This window comes from Amphiura filiformis, chromosome 7 (genome assembly GCF_039555335.1).
Source record: "Amphiura filiformis chromosome 7, Afil_fr2py, whole genome shotgun sequence".
NCBI lineage: Eukaryota > Metazoa > Echinodermata > Ophiuroidea > Amphilepidida > Amphiuridae > Amphiura > Amphiura filiformis.
Genome location: NC_092634.1, coordinates 64,768,037 through 64,789,301, shown reverse-complemented (window position 1 = coordinate 64,789,301; position 21,265 = coordinate 64,768,037). Strand labels below are relative to the sequence as shown.

Here is a 21,265-nt window from a genome sequence, read left to right as displayed (position 1 = left end):
AACGGGCAAATGTAATACAAGTCTGTAAAATGCGTTGGAAGCAGAATTTTGACACCTCATTTGTAGCAATTGTCTAAATATTGACGCCGCAGCGTACATTTAAATCAATGTAACCCAAGATTTGAAAGTTGCAGTAAATTATATTGATATGTAGTCAGTATAATGGAAGGAAATCTGCTCGGCTCTCATGGAAATGTGTGTTTTTTTCGACGCCTTTGGGGGTCAAAATGTCTACTTCGAACACATTTTACAGATTTGTAATACAGTAGCCCGTTTTTGAATAATGGTCATTATTTAAGAGGAGTTAGTTGCTTTTTTTGAGATGTTTAGTACATTTCTTAATTTAGCCATAATCAAAAGACAGTGTATACTATTTGGAAGAGTTATATTTATTTTTGGTTGTTTTTTGTTTTACCTCAACAGTTGCAATGACAGGCCAAAATTCAGGTATATCGTGAGACAGATGACTGAAATACTGAGCAAGCTAAGACCAGGAACATTGCAAAACTATCACATGGGCAAGTAAAGCGATTCCAACAATATAATATTTTGATAAGTAGTGATTCTAAGTCCACTGTCCAGGGCCGTTGCCACACTCAAGAAAATGCCAATGCGAATAAAATAAAGGCTGGATTTCTTCTGTTATTAAAATGAAACCATCCCTTTTTGAAGGAAAAATCAACAAACATGAAAATATTGAAATCTGGTATTTTTTTAGGGAAAAGTTCACAAAAGGTTCAGATCCCCCACCCCACCACCACCACATCCGGGCATGTGTATGTCAATAGTTCCATTACATTTTATAGAAGCATGCAGGTAGCAGGAATAATACCGACATTTAATCATAAAGTTGTAACCTTGCGTAATTTGGCTGCACTTGGCGATTTCGTCAAATTAAAATTTGATAGACCCATTGTAATATTGAAATGGGCGTGGGAAAACATCGTTAAGGGCTGGGGTATGAGCGATACCGGTATCTGGAGAGGGGAAGCAATGAGTTACCCCAAATCACAGCGGCAGGTAGTGACTGGGCCGCCGAGTGCTAATATATATTTATTTTGGAAGGTTCGTGTTTGTTTTAAATTTTGGGGCGTTTTTCCAAAATTTGATATTTTTGGTGATATTTCAAAAAAGCGACATGCCAAAGACAACTCTTTGGGCACATAGTTTGTTATTGTTATTGCAATTCTTTTCCATATACCTACGTTAACATTCGATTGGGTGATTTACTAATATTATATATTTTATGACTGCAATTTGGCGTTTTCAATGCGTTTTACACGTATCATGAAATTAACGCAAATATCTAGTCACGCTGCTTTTAGAATTTTTACCTGATCGTCGGCTTTTGCAGGCAACAGAATGCAGATCGGCTCACGATAGATGTCGTATTCCTCTATGTGGCTCACTTATTGGTAAAATGAGTTTGTATTCCTTGTAACAACACACACTTTGCCGTCTGGTAACCGGGTCTGGTACTGATTTTGGGACAGCCATAGACTTCAGCGCCGTATCAAATCTCATAAAAACCACACGACTGACGACTATGTGTTTATGTTTCCCGCACGAAAGCTTGTGTCTACATCTATTACTATACTTCTTTGGAAACGTTGACCTTTGACCATTCTTTGTATAACGCCCTGATATGACCTTGATATGTTCACTTGATTGGGTACGTTATAGCATCCATTTCATTGAGGTATTAGGACTTGGTCAGTAGATAATACTATACAGGGATACAATAGTTGAACATGGTGTGTGAGCATGGTGAAAGACTCATTATTGATTAGGCGCGGACATATTAAAGGCACAGGTCCTTTGCGTGTATAGCAGAAAATTATAATATAATGTGTGAATAAAATGTTTGGAATTTTGCAACTAAAATACTAACTGCATTCTGCATTATGTATTTATTTATTTATTTAGGCCTATGCCTATTTATTTTACTGACTAATTTATTTATTTTATTTATTTGGTATATTAGTTAGTAGGCCTAGTTTAATAGTAATATTCCATGATAGGCCTACGTCGGTTTATTATTGATTGTTGATAACTTGACAACTTGATTAATTGATCGATTGATAGTCATTTCACATTATATTCATAGTTTATAGGCCAATTTGAATAGCATCGTACATATAAATAGGCCTATCAGTATTGATTTATTCTATTCAGCAATATCAAGGATTATTATCAAACTGCTCATAGCTAATTGTCAGTTGGCTCAGTGGTAACGCAGTAGGTTTTACAACACGGAGGTCCCGGGTTCGTTTCCCACCTCTGCCTATTTTTTGCAAGGCTGAGAAAAAATGAAATTTCTGGACTGCAAACTTATTTGGCGCGCGATCTGAGCTGGTCCTTTTCTGGTGGCTGTGTCTGTTACAGGCACACTCCCTCTGCATCCAAACCAGGTTCACGCTCATTAGACCTCCCTTAATGCTGTTAACAAATCAAAAACTTCAATGAAACGTTTTCTTCGGAAAAAATTGATTTGAAACGTCAAATTTCAGGATGCTAGTTAGAAAAATATGATCTATTATAACAATTTCATCAATGATGAGGTAAGTCGGCGAGATGAGGCTTTCGATCAGATCACATTGATCTTATGGGAAAAGAGTAAAGGAAGGCAATAATTGGATTTGTATTTCCATAGATTTTGTGGTTCTTGAGCTGGGCCAATTTATCAAACGAAATTTTGGGGTGTTTTCCCCCTCACAAGATAAATCATGTACATGAGGCGGAAAATACGCAACTTTACAAGCCGTTTGATCTCCTTTATAGAACTCATCCCATTCCTCTTGTGTGTCAGATTTATTTGTCTCAATATTTGAAATTTGAAATTTGTCCCAAATAAGAAACAAAAGCAAGAGGGACATAAAACTCAATATGTGGCATACGATCCAAAGTTGACAATAGACGGAGAAGAGATTGCGTATATCCATGCGATTCCTCGGCAAGCTTATCTTCAAAGATCTGAAAGATAAGGAAATCAGAGAGTCTGTAAAGCAGAAACTAACAGACATGCTGAAAAAGACAGACAAAAGCCTACTCAACTGAATCATGAAGCTGTGGATATATAATAATGCAATCCTACCCAAAATGACATGGGAGTTTACCATCTACAACTTCCCAATTACATACATCGAGGACTTGGAAGCTACCTGCACCAAATACATGAAAAGATGGGCAGGAATAAGCAGATGTGCCACTAAAAGTGCTCTATACAGAAGCAGGAAGAATTATGAGCTTCACCTTAATGTACAGTTTACATGAGGACTTTATTGCTGGAAATTTATTTCCAGTAAGGGAAAGTCCTCGTATATATTGGTAATTTTGCCAGGCAATACCCCTGGACCTCTGACCTTTCATAGTTGCCTCAAAATAGAACCGGGGCTATTTTTTCAAGACAGTACTACACTCTCCAGAGAGTTTCTCTGGAATGTTGATAGCTTTTGCACACTTTTGTTTTGTATTTACCTGATTATGGTTTTATAGTTCACATAGGGGGCCCCAGATATAGTTGATTCAGATCATATTGCTGGAAACAAATGTCCCCATGTAAATTGCATCGCCAGGGCAAGTCATCCATCAAAATAAAATGTATGGTCATTATGTAGGCAAAGGTAAAGTCCTCATGTAAATAGGCCTTAAAAGACTCACCACTTCTGTAAAATGCATACAAGTCACCAAGCACCATCTCAACAAGTATTATATAGATGGAAAAACACAGACTCTCTACAAAGACTGCCTACAAAGAAAAGAAAATCAATCAAGGTGGAATGGAGTCAGAGAACTTGAACAAAGAGAGCGACATCTGATACTGAATGAGATGTGCAGAGGTCAAACAGACAGAGCAGGCCTTGGTTTCAAAAAGAACCAGAAACTGTAAAGAGACATGAAACCCCAAGAACACAGGAAATGTCTCACTAGTCTGGTAAAAGACGTAGATGAAGATGGCATGCTTGTGTACCTCTATGGTTGCGCCAAACAAGGACAATGGCTCAGATGGGACTCAACAAACCTCTTACAAAATGAGATCCAACAAACCTCTTACAGAAGGCCAATGACTGGGAATTCCTGATGGTTGAGGAACATAAGCAAGTAGTATTTCCTCCCATAATCACAGAGAGAATAATGTGTAAAAAGAATAATGATCTAAGACCGTTAGTTAACAACGAAAGGGCAAAATCACAATTGTGCCACTTTTACTAGGGAAGGTCAAGAGGTACGTGTAAATCAATGATAGCATCAAGTTTATCAAGAGTTCTTTCGTGAAATCAAAAGAACGCATCAATTATACAACAATAAAAATCGTTTTTACTGTTTTATCATGATACATGTATTATATGATTCTCTCTTTTCCACTTAAAACAGGTTAAAAGAGAAATAGATATTTCACATTCTGCTGTAAAAGTAAATACATGTGCATGTCAATGATTTTATCATGGTTAATACTGTTTTCTTTGTCACTCAAGACATGTTAAAAGAAAAACAAATATTGCAAACTTTTAATGAACGCGTATTATTTGTTGGGAGAGAAATTAGACAAAATAATGCATGCGCGCTAAGGTTGATGCGTCTTATGCCGAAGGGGGAGTGCATTAGACACATCAACTTCAGCTATCATCATCGATCTAGGGCCTACTTGTGCAGCCCTCTTCCCTAGTAAAAGTGGCACAATTGTGATTTTACCCTATCGTGGTTAACTAAACATATCTCGAGATTAAAACAAGCAAATTGAACAGAACAAACGGCATCTGAGAGCTGAGACTGTGCCCTTGACGTTGATGTAAGCATCATGTCACACCGGTATTTTGTAATTGCCATAGAGGGCGCTTTTCACTTGCACAATTTCTTTTTGAGACAGGCTGTATAGAGGATTTAGGGGTATGAACCTTTGAAAAACAAGATGACAGTTAGACTCTACCGCATTTACTTTCTGGGATCCCAGCGATATATACGATCGTCTGGGCTGTCTGGAGCTTCTGTTGACGCAGCAGCGTTAGAGACTACAGTCATACAAAATTTAAAATCAACAAATTAAAAGGCATCTGTTTATTTTCATATTTTGTTTACAAATATTCCCCGCGCTCAATTTTTTTTAATCAGTTATCCTCAAAGTTCGCGGAAATATATTTTACAAGAGGTGGTTTCAACAGAATATTTTTAAGATCTGCAGGAAAATTGTATTAAAAGATTAGGATATTTCAAAATATTTTTGCCGTCTTGTTTTTTTCTGGGAACGCCGGTACCACGATACCGGGGATTTCGTAGGCCTGCAATAGTCAATATTATCTCGCCCAAATGATCAGTATCTTTTAAAGAACTCATAATAACTTTTAATCGATGGGAGTTACAGCTTTATATCATTACTACTAGATGTTTCCTATGCTATTGTCAATATGAATTCAATCAGAAACAATATTAATTTTTTGACATGCCATCAACTGACAACCCAATGTAACAATGTAACCAAGTCAAACTCCATAATTCTCGCAATGAATTCCTACTTTGATGTGAATTTTGAAGGTTTTCTATGGCATTTTAGAGTGCCATCATTACCAAAATGTTTACATATCCCTCATTCATAACCTCATGCGTGCGATCGTACATTTAGTTATTTGTGAAAACGCGAACCATGATGCAGTCATGTCTACAGTAGAATTCATCTCGACCTTTGCAGGACTTAACCCCATTAAAAGCTATTAAACCAAGATAACACTCATTGAAACAGCTCAACTGATTAAATCGGATCTTCTCTGGTTGTGCACAAGTGACTGTTTTCATGTGCGATATAGCAATAAAGCTGGTATTCATAGCTTCAGTTGGGTAACCGATTATAAAGGAAACGAAAGGAAACAATGTTATGTGAGGCTTTGTTCACGAAATCAGACAATGGCGTGCTTTTTGTAAACCAGCATTCTTGAAAATGAGCAACATAATGATTTTTGACTTAACACGGTTTGGGAATAATTTCTTCATATTTTTGGTGTTATCTGTCGTTTACATGTCCTTCCTAAAACACAAAAGTACGACCCTCTCCAAACACCTAAATTAGCTAAAAATTTAGGACATGTTACAAAACTATATTGTCTAGAATTTTAGAAGAGTACTTTTAATATTGGCCGGTTATTTTTCACACAGCGACGTTAACTAGGCAATGTACTATTACCTATAACATTAACTAAAACACCAAAGTAGGAATATTTCCAAACATCTAAATTAGCTAAAAATTTAGGACATGTTAAAAAACTATATTTTCTAAAACTTTAGAAGAGTACTTTTAATATTGGCCGGTTATTTTTCACACAGCGACGTTAACTAGTCATATCCCCATACTGTTAACGTAGGGCTATTTGTAAAGGTCACGCGTCAATGGGAAAGAGCACTGTGTATTGTGTATAGGAAAACGGACAGTAACTGCAGTATGCGCAAATCGAGGTTAGTAATATCTCACAATCTCATAATACACAGCAAACACCCACCAGTACTGGACCAGTAAAAGGGCCCATTTGCACTGGCCCAGTACTGGACCAGGGTTAGGCCACATAAAGTGAGCGCCAGCACTGGACCAGACCAAATCCGCCACAACTGGTCCAACATGGTGGGTCACTTATGGACCACATAATGTCGCCAGAGCTGGCCCAACTCTGGCCGGACTTCAGTGTGGCCCAGCACTGGCGCTCACTTTATCTGGCCCACATGTGGTGGGTGACGTGCTCACACTAGCGAAACAATCAATTAAATACAATTTTTCAGACTTGTCTAGGCTACAATGTAGGAATGAATGAATTAATATTTTTAGTGGAAGTGCAACTTTTGCGGGAACTTTGATTTTATTTTCAAATCTTGGTGTATGCAAATTTGGTACCAAATGAAAGCTAACAGATTCAACTTTATTGTTTATTATTAAAAAGTAAATATGAATATTGTATGAAGGAATATTTTTACAGTGATTTTACTATTTTTAGCTTATTTGTGACAATTTAATAGCATTATTTAGGCATGTTTATCTTTCAACTTATACTTCTATCCTATCGGTAGGGAAAAATCAAAATAATATTTCATGTCCCTTTGGTTTCCAGAGCCTACGGATTTACGGGCCCGGTCCAGATTTGACACTCACCATTTTGTAACTGAGATTCGTGTATAATTAATTCTGTGCCGTAGGCCTATACAACTTTTAAGCACTGGTATTTATTCTGTTTTTATTCATATAATTTACCTATCATTTCTTTGGGCCTAACCAGCTGGCTAGGCCTATGCTTTGTCGGGCCTCCATATGATTAGGCCCTATATTAAACAGTAGGCCTAGGCCAAATAGTAAATACTAGGTCTATCAAGTAGGTCTTTAAATTAAATAGGCCTAGGCCTATGCATGATAAGTTCCAACATAACATATATCAGTATAATAGACCTAATATTTTTCTCTCACTAGGCATAAGAGCTTCAAACTGATAATAAGCCTATAACTTTCCATAGGCCGTGTAAAATTAATGTTTTGGTTTCTCGTCCAGAGGATTTTCATGAATTGATGAGGCAGGGAGGTAAAATTATCATGGCCTAGTTTTCGGTCTTTTCCAACAGTGCTCGAGCAAATGAAGAGGCCCTTTTTCATTTTAATGTGACATTCTGAGGCCGGATAAATCCCCTAGATCACCACAAAAAGTCTTGGAAGTGATCTTTGTTCTCTAATAAACTTAGTTAGGCCTATACGTGAGCCTATAGAGTTTTCGTAAAGTAGGATATTCCTAAGTTTTAAAAAACTTGAAAAATCTATATAAAAAAAACCTGACGAATCCCGTAAATTGAGGAGGGAGGGGACGAGAACCAAAATATTTAATATTTATTCAACATTTCAGAATAGAGTGCAAACATTTAAACTTGAAATGTCTGAAGGCCCCGAACTCACGTGCCGAGGAAAGCATGTGCACTCATGTCAGTGGTCAATCTTTGGTTTAACTAAAGGGGGACTAATTTGGGGGCCTCAAAATTGCCCTATGCATCTTTCTTTTAACCCCAATAACAACATGTTTTGGGTCAAAATAGGGCAAAATTGTACAATTTTCCGCGCTTCGCGCAAATTCAAATACCGAAATTCATGTTGATCTGGGGCCAAAATAGTCTGAAATTGAATTGAACAAAATATGTTACCGGTAGTCTACCTTAAGTCCCCCTTTAGTTAAACCAAAGATTGGCCACTGACATGAGTGCACATGCTTTCCTCGGCACGTGAGTTCGGGGCCTCCAAATGTTGGCCTGGCCCAGGGCCCCCATAAGGTACCGGTAGGCTTAATCCCGTCCTGGTTAAAAGGGCCCGTACTGCTCCTTGTCCATGGGCCCCTGATGCTCTTGCTACGCCCCTGCTCCTAATGTATAGTATTAAACTCCCTGAAGATTACAGATTACAAAGAAATAATGGAGACTCACTCAATGAAGTGCAGATATGCGTATTTCAAATTTTATTGAACATTTAAAATCAAACAAACTTGTATTCCCCGCTTGTCCTGTCTCAAGTCAAAGTCAATTCAAGTTATTTTGAAAATGACAAGTCCCCTCACAAGTTGACTCTTTACAACACTGGTAATTGGCGCTTTACACAACACAATACACATGTTATGTACTACTTTTACTTGGGCACATAGGCTTTAATACTTCCCAGCAAACACAAAACGTTTTCGACATCATTTGCAAAAGGTTATAAAAGGTTGTCAGAAAAAGGTGTATATATATAAAGGGTAAAAGACATCTTCATAACATTAATAAACATTTTTTGATAACCTATACTTCAAATATTTTATATTTGACAAAAATGTTTGCAAAAAAAAGTTTACAATAACATTTTGAAGACATTTTAAAAATATTGTTCCAGAGTGTGTTCATGCAAAACGTTATAACCAGACATTTAATGTTAAAATGTTCTTATCTAAACCAAAACCAAAAATATAACTTGTTTAAGGTTGGTCTGAACCCTGGAATTATGGAAACTTTCGGGCCTCATAACTGCTAAATTATTGGTCCAAGGTACATAAAAGTATACATATTTAGAATGGCAAAGACTTGATAAGTTCATCTGAGAAAAAAACAACCCAAAAACGTTTTTTGGCCCACTTCTTTTCGTTAATTGTAACAAAAAATTCTTAGGCCAAAATCTTTTTGGTATTAATTTCGTAGAACTAGATAAAAATATCCAGGAGCCATTTTTTTAAATTTTTTGAATTTCGACCAACTTTGAGAAGTTTGCACCAAAAATGGTCAAAAAATGCTGAAGTTGGTCAAAATTCCAAAAAATGAAAAAAAGGCTTCTAGATATTTTTATCTAGTTTTTAATAATTAATTGATAAAAAATTGGCCCACTAGTGTTTTTTTACGTTTAACGAAATAGAAGTGGAACAAAAACCATTATTTTGGGGATTTGGGGCCACAAATGGCATTTTGGCCCAAACTTGACCTCACAGATGAATTGATCAAGTCTTTGCCATTCTAAATATGTATATTTTCTTATATACATTACACCAACAATTTAGCAGTTATGAGGTTGGTAAGTTTCCATAATTCCAGGGTTCAGACCAGCCTTAAAACGTTTTTGTTCCGCAGGAACGATATGCTCAGATTGATCAAAACACCCAGTACCAGTTCTCATCATATCCTGTTTGTAAAACTTGCTTGAAGCGTGAATTATATGTATGAGAAAGAGACTGTAAAGAGGTAAAATGCTGCCTCTCGTACACTAGGTTGTCAAATAGTTGCTTGGTTTAATAGTCATGAAAGTGCATGGAGGCCAGGAGATGTAGTAGAGACAATCACCTCAGTTTAGTATGTAAGAAGGCATCTCATTGGTTCTGCTGTTTTACATCACAATGGCCGAGTTCTCAGTTCATTGACTCTTAATCTGTATTAACGTTATTGGATCTTTGGATGTGACAGCAAAGTAATGACAGAAATACAATACTCTCATACCCAAAGCCAACTAATATGTTTTACCATTTAAATTTTGTAACTTTACCTTGCAGAGATTAGGTTAAATTTATAAACTGGTAATGATTTATGTGTATTTACTTTCACGAACTTGCCCTAAATGAACAGTGAGTGCACTGCCCTTTGGTGGGAGCTCAAGGATCTAGGCATAGTAAACTGCATACATGCACTACAGTATTTTTATGAATGAAGATTGAAGTAAATATTCTAAGATACTTAGTTTGTAAATCATTTAAACCATGATATATCAAAAGTGTTTCATTAACACCGTTCACTATAAGATAATTCTTGAAAGTTCCAGATTTCAAGTCTTCCACAGAATATATCAAATTTAATTCTACTAATTCTAAGCCAGCATTCAGCATAGACAGTTCTCCCTCTGGTTCTCTATACTGGATATGCATTCAGATAAAAAGACCTCCTCAAGTTCATAAGGTCGTTGTCCGAACTGGGCTAGGTACGTTGTCATAGCAACTAATGGATTCTACCACTTGTTTGTTTGTTTCTATCAGCTAAATTATATAAATGTTAATCGTTTCCATGAGTCAAGAAAGAGTAGATTTGTTTGCTGGGATATTAATACTTAGTCTAACTAGAATTACGGGTTTCGTAATTAAGGTGGCCCCACAACAAAGGTTGGTAAATATAAAGAATATTGACCTTGATAAATCTGCTTATAAAATGTTAGTCAAAATATGGGAATAAGGTTGCAAATATTTATACATATGAAGAGCTTAGTTCAAAAGCTCTTACATTCACCTCTGCCTGAAATTGAGTTATGACATTATAGTGTGGGTACAAATACACATTTTGGTGGTTGTTTGACCTTCATACTGCCTTCCCTTCTCTTCCTGTTTGGGAAATCTGAGGGAAATTCCGGATATCTGAGCATTAATATAAAATAGTTTTGTTTTAATTTTTTGATGTACAACAATAGTAGCCTTCAATGTTCTTTAACTAATAAAACCAAAAGGGACTGTTTTGGGGTCACTATGTTTGGAAAAAAAAATCATTTAAATTAACAAAAGTTGTAGTTCGGAAATACTAAAAAAAGGGCATTTTGCTGAATTTAATCAAAATTTCATAATTAAAAAAGTAAATGAGATCAAATTTTCGTTTTGATTTTGCAAGCGTTTTATAGTCAAGTTACATAAAGTAATGCAAAAAATGGGCTCAAATTTGATTGCAAGTTAAAGGTGGTTTCTAAAAAAGGTGTAAATTCATTTTGCTGCAAAAGCCATTACATCTATCATAGGCCAAAGAAACTGTTGATTGTTACTTTTGTTTTTGTTTTGTTATTAATTGGTTATGATAATGATTAATAATTAACATGGTTTAGAAATGTATTATGTTTCTTATATTTGTAACCTTGATGATGGATGAGTAATAATCACAATGGTCAGTCAACTATGGTTCTCATGACTTACTTGGCACAATCGTTATAAAAGTGCCCGTAAAAGTGATTATGAACAACCACAATCTAGGCCAAAAATGTTACTTTCATCCTTTTCCGAGTACAAAAGTGTATATCCTTCATAAGGTGGTTTTATTAAAGGAAGCTACCGCCCACCATCTTCTTAAGACAAATAGTACAAACAAAGTTATTATATCATGGTAAAACAATTAAGATGAGTTCTAGGAAAGTGATGGTTTCCTACATGATGATTGGATGGTTAAGTTGGATGTATGTGATGTGGGTTAAGAAATGTGTTTTGAGAGTTAGTTAAGTTTTGGAAGTTGAAGAAGAAGGATCACAAATAAATATCATAATCAAGCGAAAGGAATATTAACTTTGTATTATCATCATAAATGTGTGAAGTCTCTACCTGAGTTAGTTCCCCAGACCAACATCAACAGACCTCATAAAGCCCGGTTATACATCCACAAAAGGCGCAGTATAAAATAAACAATAAAATGAATAGGAAGGCTTGAAAATTGTACCAAAGTTATTAAGGTTAGCCGAGAGTTTTTCATGCGCTTGATTTCAGAGGGGCGTAAGGTCATAACAGAAACAGCCATGCAGAAAATGAACAAGCGTACTGGGACGTGGCCTACTTACAATAGAATATTGATCCACGGTCCGACATGAAACTTGGCTTAGCTCGTGCCCGGAGCTCGTGAGTCGGGGGCGGGCGGGGGAGTCATGAGGGGCGGCATGCCGGGTCGGATGCCGGGGGAGGGGCACAAGCCGTTTTCGGCAATTTTCATAAGGATTTTATAAATTTTAAAATTGATTGGGGCACTTCGTCAAGCTACGCCCTGGAAAATGTGTTGATTTTGAATTTATAACCTTGATATCTTTGATGAAATAAATCAATGCTGCTATTCCCCTGATTACAATGTAATAGGGTACAACAATAACATCAACAACAATATCAAAAAGCAATTATTTGCAAATCGAATTTGGGAAGAATATTCAAAAAGACAGACTTAGCAGGCCTACAAATTTCTGAATTATATAAAGTGAAAAACAATCAATCACGATTCACTGCAGTCAGCGAATCAATCAAATAAAACTAAAAAGAAAGGAGCAAGAAAGAATAAAGAAATAGTGAAAAGAGAAAGAAAGAGAGAGAGAGAGAGAGAACGAAAAGAAAGGAAGAAAGAAAGAAAAGAAAAAAAAAATGAAAAAAGAAAAGAGAAAGAAATGAGGAAAGAAAGGATGTAAAAATGAGAAAAGAGAGAAAAAAGGAAAGAAAATTCAGCCACACGGGGACTCGAACCCACAAAAAGTGTTCATAACAGATTCCCAGTCCAACGCTCTATCCACTCGACCATACATCAGCTTACGCAATTTCTTGTTCTCGAAGCGGATATGTAACTATAATTTGATGCAATTACTTGATTACAATCGCGTCCGCACAATGGCTCTTAGAATAAACACGCATGTCGGCGCTGAAATTTTGAACGAACTGATGGAGGAAAAACCTCGTTTTTTGCAATACTAGCTTCAATTTGGAGTGAAAATCAAATGGGATAGCAATTGGCTGAATGTTGAGAAATAATGTAGGTATTCAGATGTCTAAATTAACGCCCCGTTATCAAGATATCGATAATTTCACAACACAGTTTTTTCTCAGACAAGATTCTCGAAAATGTTCCCCAAAAACGGGCTTTTTAAATTTAATCGGTACTGTATTTGGTTCTTCCCCATGGCAACATTATTTTTTTAATCGATTTGTAGTACAATACAAAAAAGGAGAAAGTAATCACTCGGCGTGGTTTTATACGGAGCGAACATTTGAAAAAAACTGCATGGAACGTGTTTTTGATCTTGTGAACATGGTGCGTAAAAATGATTTAAACGAAGGATTTTCAAACGGATTCTAAATTTTTTTATAAACACACAAAAATAATGCAAAGATACATCCATGCACCAACATTTGACTCACTGCGATATTTGATTGCCGAGAAAACGCGGTTTTAGAGAACAACTTTATACGTCTTTTATACGTTTTTTATACGTTTCTTCGTGTAACCTTAAGCACATTGAGGAATCTGCGATTCACAATGCACTATATAAATGCCGTTTTATATTATTATTATTATTATTATTATTATTATTATTATTATTATTATTATTATTATTATTATTATTATTATTCAACACTTTATCCAAACCAAAATGAATCAAATCAAACAAGTAATAATTGCACAATTAAAAAAGCAGTTTTTCTCAAAAAGTGGATGTAAGGGCTTTTGCAACAAAGCTATTCTATGATACAACACCAGAGTTCATCATAATCTATGGCACTACCACTACCAATTTTGAAGTCCCTTGTAACATTATCTTAAGACTACATTAAGGAGATATGCTTGTTTAAAACTATACACCACATAATACCACCATATACTATCACAATACCAAGTGTAAAGTTGATCGGTGATTGCGTTTAAGCTGCATAGTGGATTAATGGAAATGTAGGCCAAATATGCAAATGAGCTTATTAATATTCATAAATATGCAAATAAAATGACACAAAACTATTCAGCATATCAGGCCACCGTACCATATCCTATCACCGTACCAAGTTTGTAGTTGATCAGTGATTGTGTTTAAGCTATAGAGTGGCTTCATGACGATCATGTAGGCCAAATATACAAATGAGACCCAAAAGTATACAGCACATGAGGCCACCATAATACTATCACCGTACCAAGTTTTATATAATATTGATGGCTGAGCATGATACCATAACATATCGGATGAGTCATAAAAATATCGGACGAGCCAACGGCGAGTTCGATATTTGTATGACGAATCCGATATGGTATCATGCGAAATAAGCCATCCAATATTATCATTATTAGGTTTTCTTAACTCCTAATAACCCTGAAAACATAATAATGATATAATATTGGATGGTTGAGCATGATACCATAACATATCGGATGAGTCATAAAATATCGGTCGAGCCAACGGCGAGTTCGATATTTGTATGACGAATCCGATATGTTATGGTATCATGCGAAATAAGCCATCAAATATTATCATTATTAGGTTTTTTGGTGATTTTGTTTGAGCTAGAGAGTGGATTAATGAAAGGCAAAATATGCGGTTCTAAAACACAAGGCCTGGTGACCCTTTCAAAAAATGTATGCTTTGGTATATCTTGCATGACTAAGTTTAAAAGAAGCCACAACCATGCTAACAATAATATTGTATATTGCACTTCTGAGAGTCTTCAACCACCTTATTTTGGGAGAATATTTGTGTAGTGAACTGATTTCCTGATTTTCCATCAAATGAGACAGGTCTGTTCTCACAAAATGAGCGGAAAGTTGTCAGGAAGAAAATGAGATACGGTACATGAATGGTTCATTGAACCTGCTAGAAAACAATAGACAGCAAGGGAATTCTCCTTTGAAATATTGACTATAACTTATATGACCCAGATAATATTATATGACCCAGAGATTATGGATCTGGCCATAGCCATGAAGATTTGCAACTTTACTTTCCTCTCACAAGCTTTGTGGGAACAGGTCTAAATTGGAAGTATTTATTCCTGGTTGTATACTTAGTGCATTGATTTTCATTGTCTATAGGTAAACCCAGGTAAACAGGTCTACAAATTATTATTGTCCGCATTTTCTCATCTTCACATGCTTGCTCAGATACAGGTAATACATTTCCCATTGTATGCAAGTATTCTAGCCTGGTTGGTCAGAATGGCATGTATTCCTATATAGTCACGGTTGAAAATATGCAAAATCAATGCAATTTCAACAGCATTTGAACTGCAACACATATGACACATCTATTATGTTGATTTGAAGTCATTCCAATTGTTTGCTTTCACTGTCACCATGTAACCATTTTCATACTTGGCTCTGTGAATGACGTTGATCAAGTCACGATACTTTCTGATGTGATATTCCTGTCTGAAACAACAAAATAAAATATTGGTACAAAGTTACAAACATAGTTTTTTGGTCATCTTAATGTTTATATTTATCATTTTCAGTATTTATTCAAAACAGTCACTAAATAAGACTTGTTCAGATTCTTTATTCTTGTCTGGGCTGTGCGGGGGAGGAAATTTCAAATGGCTCGCCAAAATCGCTTCCCCTCTCGGCCCGCCAAAAATCTTTGTACATGCTAAATTTTTTGGATCCCAATTTGCAAACTTTAAGTGGTCTATATGCATGTTGCTTGCGCAGTGAGCAGAAAAATTTACATATTTAAGCGTTTCCGTACATGCCGTACGGTTTTCCTAAGCCTTTTTAGAGCGTTTCATTTAAGGATACGATACATGATTTACCGACAAGTGACTCATTTCGGAATGCGATCATGAATTTTGAAGAAAAAAAGTTTCCACAGGCTTCGTTGGGATTCGATTACGTACTAGCGCTTTACCGTTCGGCCACAATGGCAGTTGAGTGGAGGAGTGTAATGATAAATGATAAATCTCATAATGCCATCTTTAGCCTTTTGTTTACTAAAAAAAGACGCGTTTTGTAAAGATAGAATAGCCGTTTTATGCATAAAGAGCACGAACGTTTGGATAAGGTTTCAAACAAATAATAAAGACACTGATGTGATGATGAAATTGCGTAAGTCGGGAAATATCTGCGTCGCAATGTTTTGTTTTGGTTTTAGGAATTTGACCTTAAAATTTACGACTTCATGACATTATCATTCGAAATCAACAAAAGATATTTCAACAGTGGATGGCATCATTCTTTCTCTAGAATGTTTTATACATGTATGTGAAATAGCTTCAACAATGGTTCGCTGCATAATGGTAAAAACAGCCTTGACCTAAAAAAAGGGCGAAAGGTACCATATTTACGGATTCAGGCTAAATTTAAAATTGATATAAAACGTTTGTTTTTTGATCGATTACATAAATTAATTTTTGTCATATGTGAGTGGACGCGGCGAATCAGCCGTAAACTCGGCAAATTGTATTTTGAGTTAAAGTGTCAAATGTATGTGAAGGTCGTATTCATAGGTGTATCAATTCGTTGCGACAAGTATCTTATCAAACGCTGTTTAAATCAATCAATAATACTACTGCTGAAGAGGATAATAAGCTTCTACCTATTTCTATAGAATAGTTCTTGTCTTTGTTTGCTTTGGCTAAATCCTGTTCAAGTGGTAGATAACAAAGCATTGTATTTTGTCTGGGTATGTATAATCAACAATGAACAATGATAGGATATTTCTGAACCTCGTTGACTTGGGTATTATTTGAAATGACCGCCAATTATGACTGTTGGATATTTATTACCAGAAATGTAGAAAAAGAGACACATGTATAACCGATAAAAAATACAATTTTGTCGAAGGAACAGAGTTCAACAAAACAAGTCAAATGATATACCATTTTAAAGCTTATGGTGTATATTTTCTAAATACGAAATTAAACAAAATTGACCGGGGCCGACTTTACGGCTGATTCGCCGCGTCCAGTCACATATAAAGAAATTGTGTCTGACGTGAATTACACTACAGTTTTTATTCTTAGGACTCTTTGACTTCTTCAAATGATTTTTAATGATAGAGTGAATCCCCTGACCCTCTATAATTACGCACAAAAGATCGAGTCCCCTTAAAAGGCGCCCCAAGAATGTGCGCCTAAAATTGTTTGCCCCCCTCGGCTTGCCAAAATTGCCCCCCCTTCGGCTCGCCAAGAATTTCTCGCCAAACAACCAATGTAGGCCTAAAAACAGGCAAAATTAGGTGCCGAGTGCCAAAGTTTAATGGCCAAAAATTGCCAATTACAGAACCCACGGAGGTGTCAGGAAAACAATACAAAAGTACACTGGAGTGATGATAATCACTGTGTACATAGTTGACAAACAAAACCTAAAGACAAAAAAATCAACCGACGTTTCGAGCAGATAAACTACTCTTCTTCAGGGACATACAACAAAATATTAAATTAAACAACGAAAACTACAAGCTGTAGTTTAAAAACAAGTACAAGACAAAAACTGAAGGCAAGTTGAAAGGTAGCAAACAAGACAAGGCCAGAGCAACTATAATATGAGATGATATGATATGATTTTATTGGCACAAAATCGCGGCCCGGAGGCCGAATTACATTGTACACAAAGCAATTGTATTACATTGTATAAGCTGTGTCTTTACTGTAAGAAAGCATATTCGCTACTAAGTGCTGAGAAGCAATATGCAAATATACAACACCAGAGGACAATAGGGCATTGTACTAATTGACAGGATGTAAATGTCAAGAGGGGTCGCAATCAATAGAAGAGAAATAGATTGAAAAGTGGATATTGAACTAAATAGGAAAAACTCAAACATATAATAACAAATCGCATCATCAGTTCCTATCCTGAGACGCTTCAGAAGAGAAAAGATGAAGTGGATTCAATATGTTAAAGTCAAGACGGATTTGGGGATATAGACGAGAGACAAACAAGGGGAGTCCTAGGTCCGGAACCATGACGGCTGCAGGGGATCACCAGCAAAATTGTTTACACTTTTATTTTGGAGTGAAAATGTATTTATTTGACAACAAATGTATATCAATGTATTGAGCTGGATGTTCGAATTGAAAAAGTTCAGGGACATATTTCTTTGACTCATAGTTTTTGACCTGTTTCAAGCCATTTCAGCATGAAATACATATTATTTGGATTATTCTACTTTTATACAAATACATAGGCCTATAGGCAGAGGCCGCAGAGAGGATGCAATAAGAGTCCTATGATTTAAGATTTAAATATGAGTGACATCATGCAACATCTTGCCAAGCGTGAAGGCGTGTTTTTGGTCCTTCTGGACCTTAGCGCAGCCTTTGATACTGTGAATCATAGTGCTCTCCTAAACATACTTACCAGTGACTTCTGCATTGGTGGAGTGGTGTGGAAGTGGTTCCAATGTTACCTTACAGGTAGATCATCTCGTGTTAGTGTAAACGGTACACTGTCTTAACCTCAACCTCTGAGCTTTGGATTACCACAGGGATCTCTAGTTGGACCGCTGGGTTTTTCAATGTACACCTCTCCAATTCGCCATTATCATCAACAGATTCGGTCTTTCATATCACATCTAGTACGCTGATGACATACAATTATACATCAACTTTGATCTCCGAAATCTATCATCCATCACTGATGCGCTTGCCCGCCTCATAGCTTCAAAATATGGATGACCAGGAACTTGCTGCGCCTGAATGACGAGGAGACTGAATTCTTTGTTGCGGTATCTGATTACCAAAAGCAAAATATGCCGCCTGTTTCTCTTCGGATTGGTGACATGGAGATTCTGCCGACTGAAAATGTTCGGAACTTTTTTTGATCGTCAAATGACAATGACATCACACATCATCTCACTTTGTTCAAGTTTGAATTACCAGCTTCGCAATATATCCCGTGTTAGACGCTTCTTGGATGTTGACACATGCCACTTTGTTGTTAGAAGTCTTATACTGTCTGGCATTGACTATGGAAGTGGGCTCCTTCTGGGTAGTAATACATCTGACATTCAAAGGTTGCAAAGAATCCAGAACTGGGCATCCAAACTTATTTGCATCAGAACAAAACAGGACCATGCTACGCTTTGTTTACAAGAATTACATTGGCTTCGGATCAGAGAGAGGATCATTTTCAAGATCATGATGATTATTTTCAAATGCCTTAATGGATCAGCCCCCTCTTATATGACTGATCTGCTCTCTCTGTATTGTCCAGCCAGATTTGGCCTCAGATCCGCCTCAGATACAACACGTCTTTCTGAGATCAACAGTGTCAAATTGCTGAAAACTGCTACAAACAGGTCTTTTGTTCATTCAGTACCACATATTTGGAACAATCTGCCCACTACCATCAGGGAATCAAATACATTGTCTGGTTTCAAAAAGTGTCTAAAAACTTACTTATTTTCTGCTTATGAATAGTTTGTTCCACAGTGGTCATAATTTTTATGTTCTTTGTATTTAGTTAATCTGGTTTCATCTTTTGCCGTGCTATTTTTGTCATTTTTGTCATATGCGCTGCGCTCTCTATGTATGTGTGTGGGAAACAAGCAGATCAGGCAACAGAACCAAATAAATAAATATATAACTCCCAATCCCAAAATATTGCACATAAAATAAATAAATAACACCCAAATCCCATATATTGCACATAAATTACGACCAAAAGGAAAAGATCAAACCCCATCAATACCTGATGAAAGATCTCTGCTCAGTTCTTATGGCTTGATCCATCAGATGTTTTTTGACGGTTTTTTAAATTGGGTCAAATTAGTGATCTGTTTGATGGAATTTGGTAAAGGAATTCCAATGTTTGATGCCACTATAAAGAAAAGGTGTGACTAACATTACCGTAGTTTCTTGGAAGAACAAAATTGTATGAGCTTTTTTTATGCAAAGATTTTGTACGGGTAAAATTGGCACTTAGATAGACCGGGGCTTTTTCATGGAAGATTTTAAAACTTGATTCAGTTTCAACTGAATCACCCTATCATGAACAGACAACAAACCAATTTTGTTCCGCTCTGCCTGACCAATGTGTGCACGAGGTCCCAAATCCAAAATGAACCGCACACTTTATTTTGCATGGTTTGCAGCCTGATCTTAAAATGTTGTGAGAGAGAGGAATACCATGAAGACCATGTATAATCATAATAACACATAATAAGGGCATTGCAAAGTATCTTACGAAATTACCAGCTTGTCTATACAAGAACCTCAACCGTGCGCTAGACTGAATCCTCTAACATTCTATTAAATATGTATATATACTTTTAGGTCAAGATATACAAATAAAAAAAATTTTAAACGGCATCTAATTTACTTTTTATAAGCTTAAACACGTCCGATGATTGATTAGAATTTTTATGAAAGCTTAACGACAGCTCGTGGTACAACCAGCTCTGGGCCAGAAAAAGTGGCTTGATGTGGCCCATTGCAAGCGGCTCCGCATATGGTCCAATCCAAGTGTCACTTTTGCTGGACCATACGAAAGGTCCTTTTTTCTGATCCAATCGCCGGTACCAGGTGTAGCCCAACACTGGCCCAATACTGGACCAAATTGGCCAAGTTCCATGTGATATCTCGCAAAATGCGTAATTGTTCCAATGTCGCACACAATTGACCGGCGTTTGCGTGTTGTTGTGCGTCGAACAAACTGTATTTATACAGATTGTGATACGCACGTTTGTTATTGGTCGGCCTGTTTTAGCCTGATCTATTTTTAGAAAGGGAAGATGTAAACATCATCTATTTTGTGTTACTTTGTAAGGTGAAGAGATTAAAGTGACGGTTATGAATGAGGTTAATAACTTTGCATCGGTAATATATCGGGCATCTCGGAATATCCTTCGGGCTACGCCCTCGGATATTCCTCGGTTCCAAAGGCAAAATGTTTAGATTTTTCACAATGCCCTCCAAATAACCGATGCGCAGTTATTAACCTCTCAAAATGAGCATCCTCCCAGGTGAAAATAAAACCCAGACTGGCCGTGTCATAAAGTTAGTGCTTGCCTATCTCTGTTTGCTCTATATCCTAAGTGCTGGTGATACAGAGACTAATCCCGGTTCTGATTTCCCTTGTAACATTTGCGAGGAGGAGTCCCGGGGGAGGCACTCCCTATCTGAAATGGCAGGGATGTGCCTCGGCCATGTTAAAAGTAGGGTGCATTCAGGTCAAATGTACAATTACAAAAATATGGGGTCATTCAGTACACAACCTGAATAAAAATGGGGTCATTCGGTATGAAAATTTGAAAAAAGGATGGTCATTGGGGTCACAAAAAGTAAAATGGGAGTCATTGAGTACAGGATTGCCAAAAGAGTATCATTAAGTA

The 21,265-nt window shown here is 36.6% G+C and overlaps 1 protein-coding gene across 1 annotated transcript in view; it reads left to right on the top strand.

Moving 5' to 3' along the window:
• LOC140157475 (uncharacterized) overlaps positions 1–21,265 on the top strand; it is a 149,744-nt gene that overhangs the window by 107,582 nt on the left and 20,897 nt on the right. Inside the window, exon 47 of the mRNA XM_072180680.1 lies at positions 424–518. Coding sequence (XP_072036781.1) covers positions 424–518 — 95 coding nt within the window. The remainder of the gene's footprint in view (positions 1–423; positions 519–21,265) is intronic.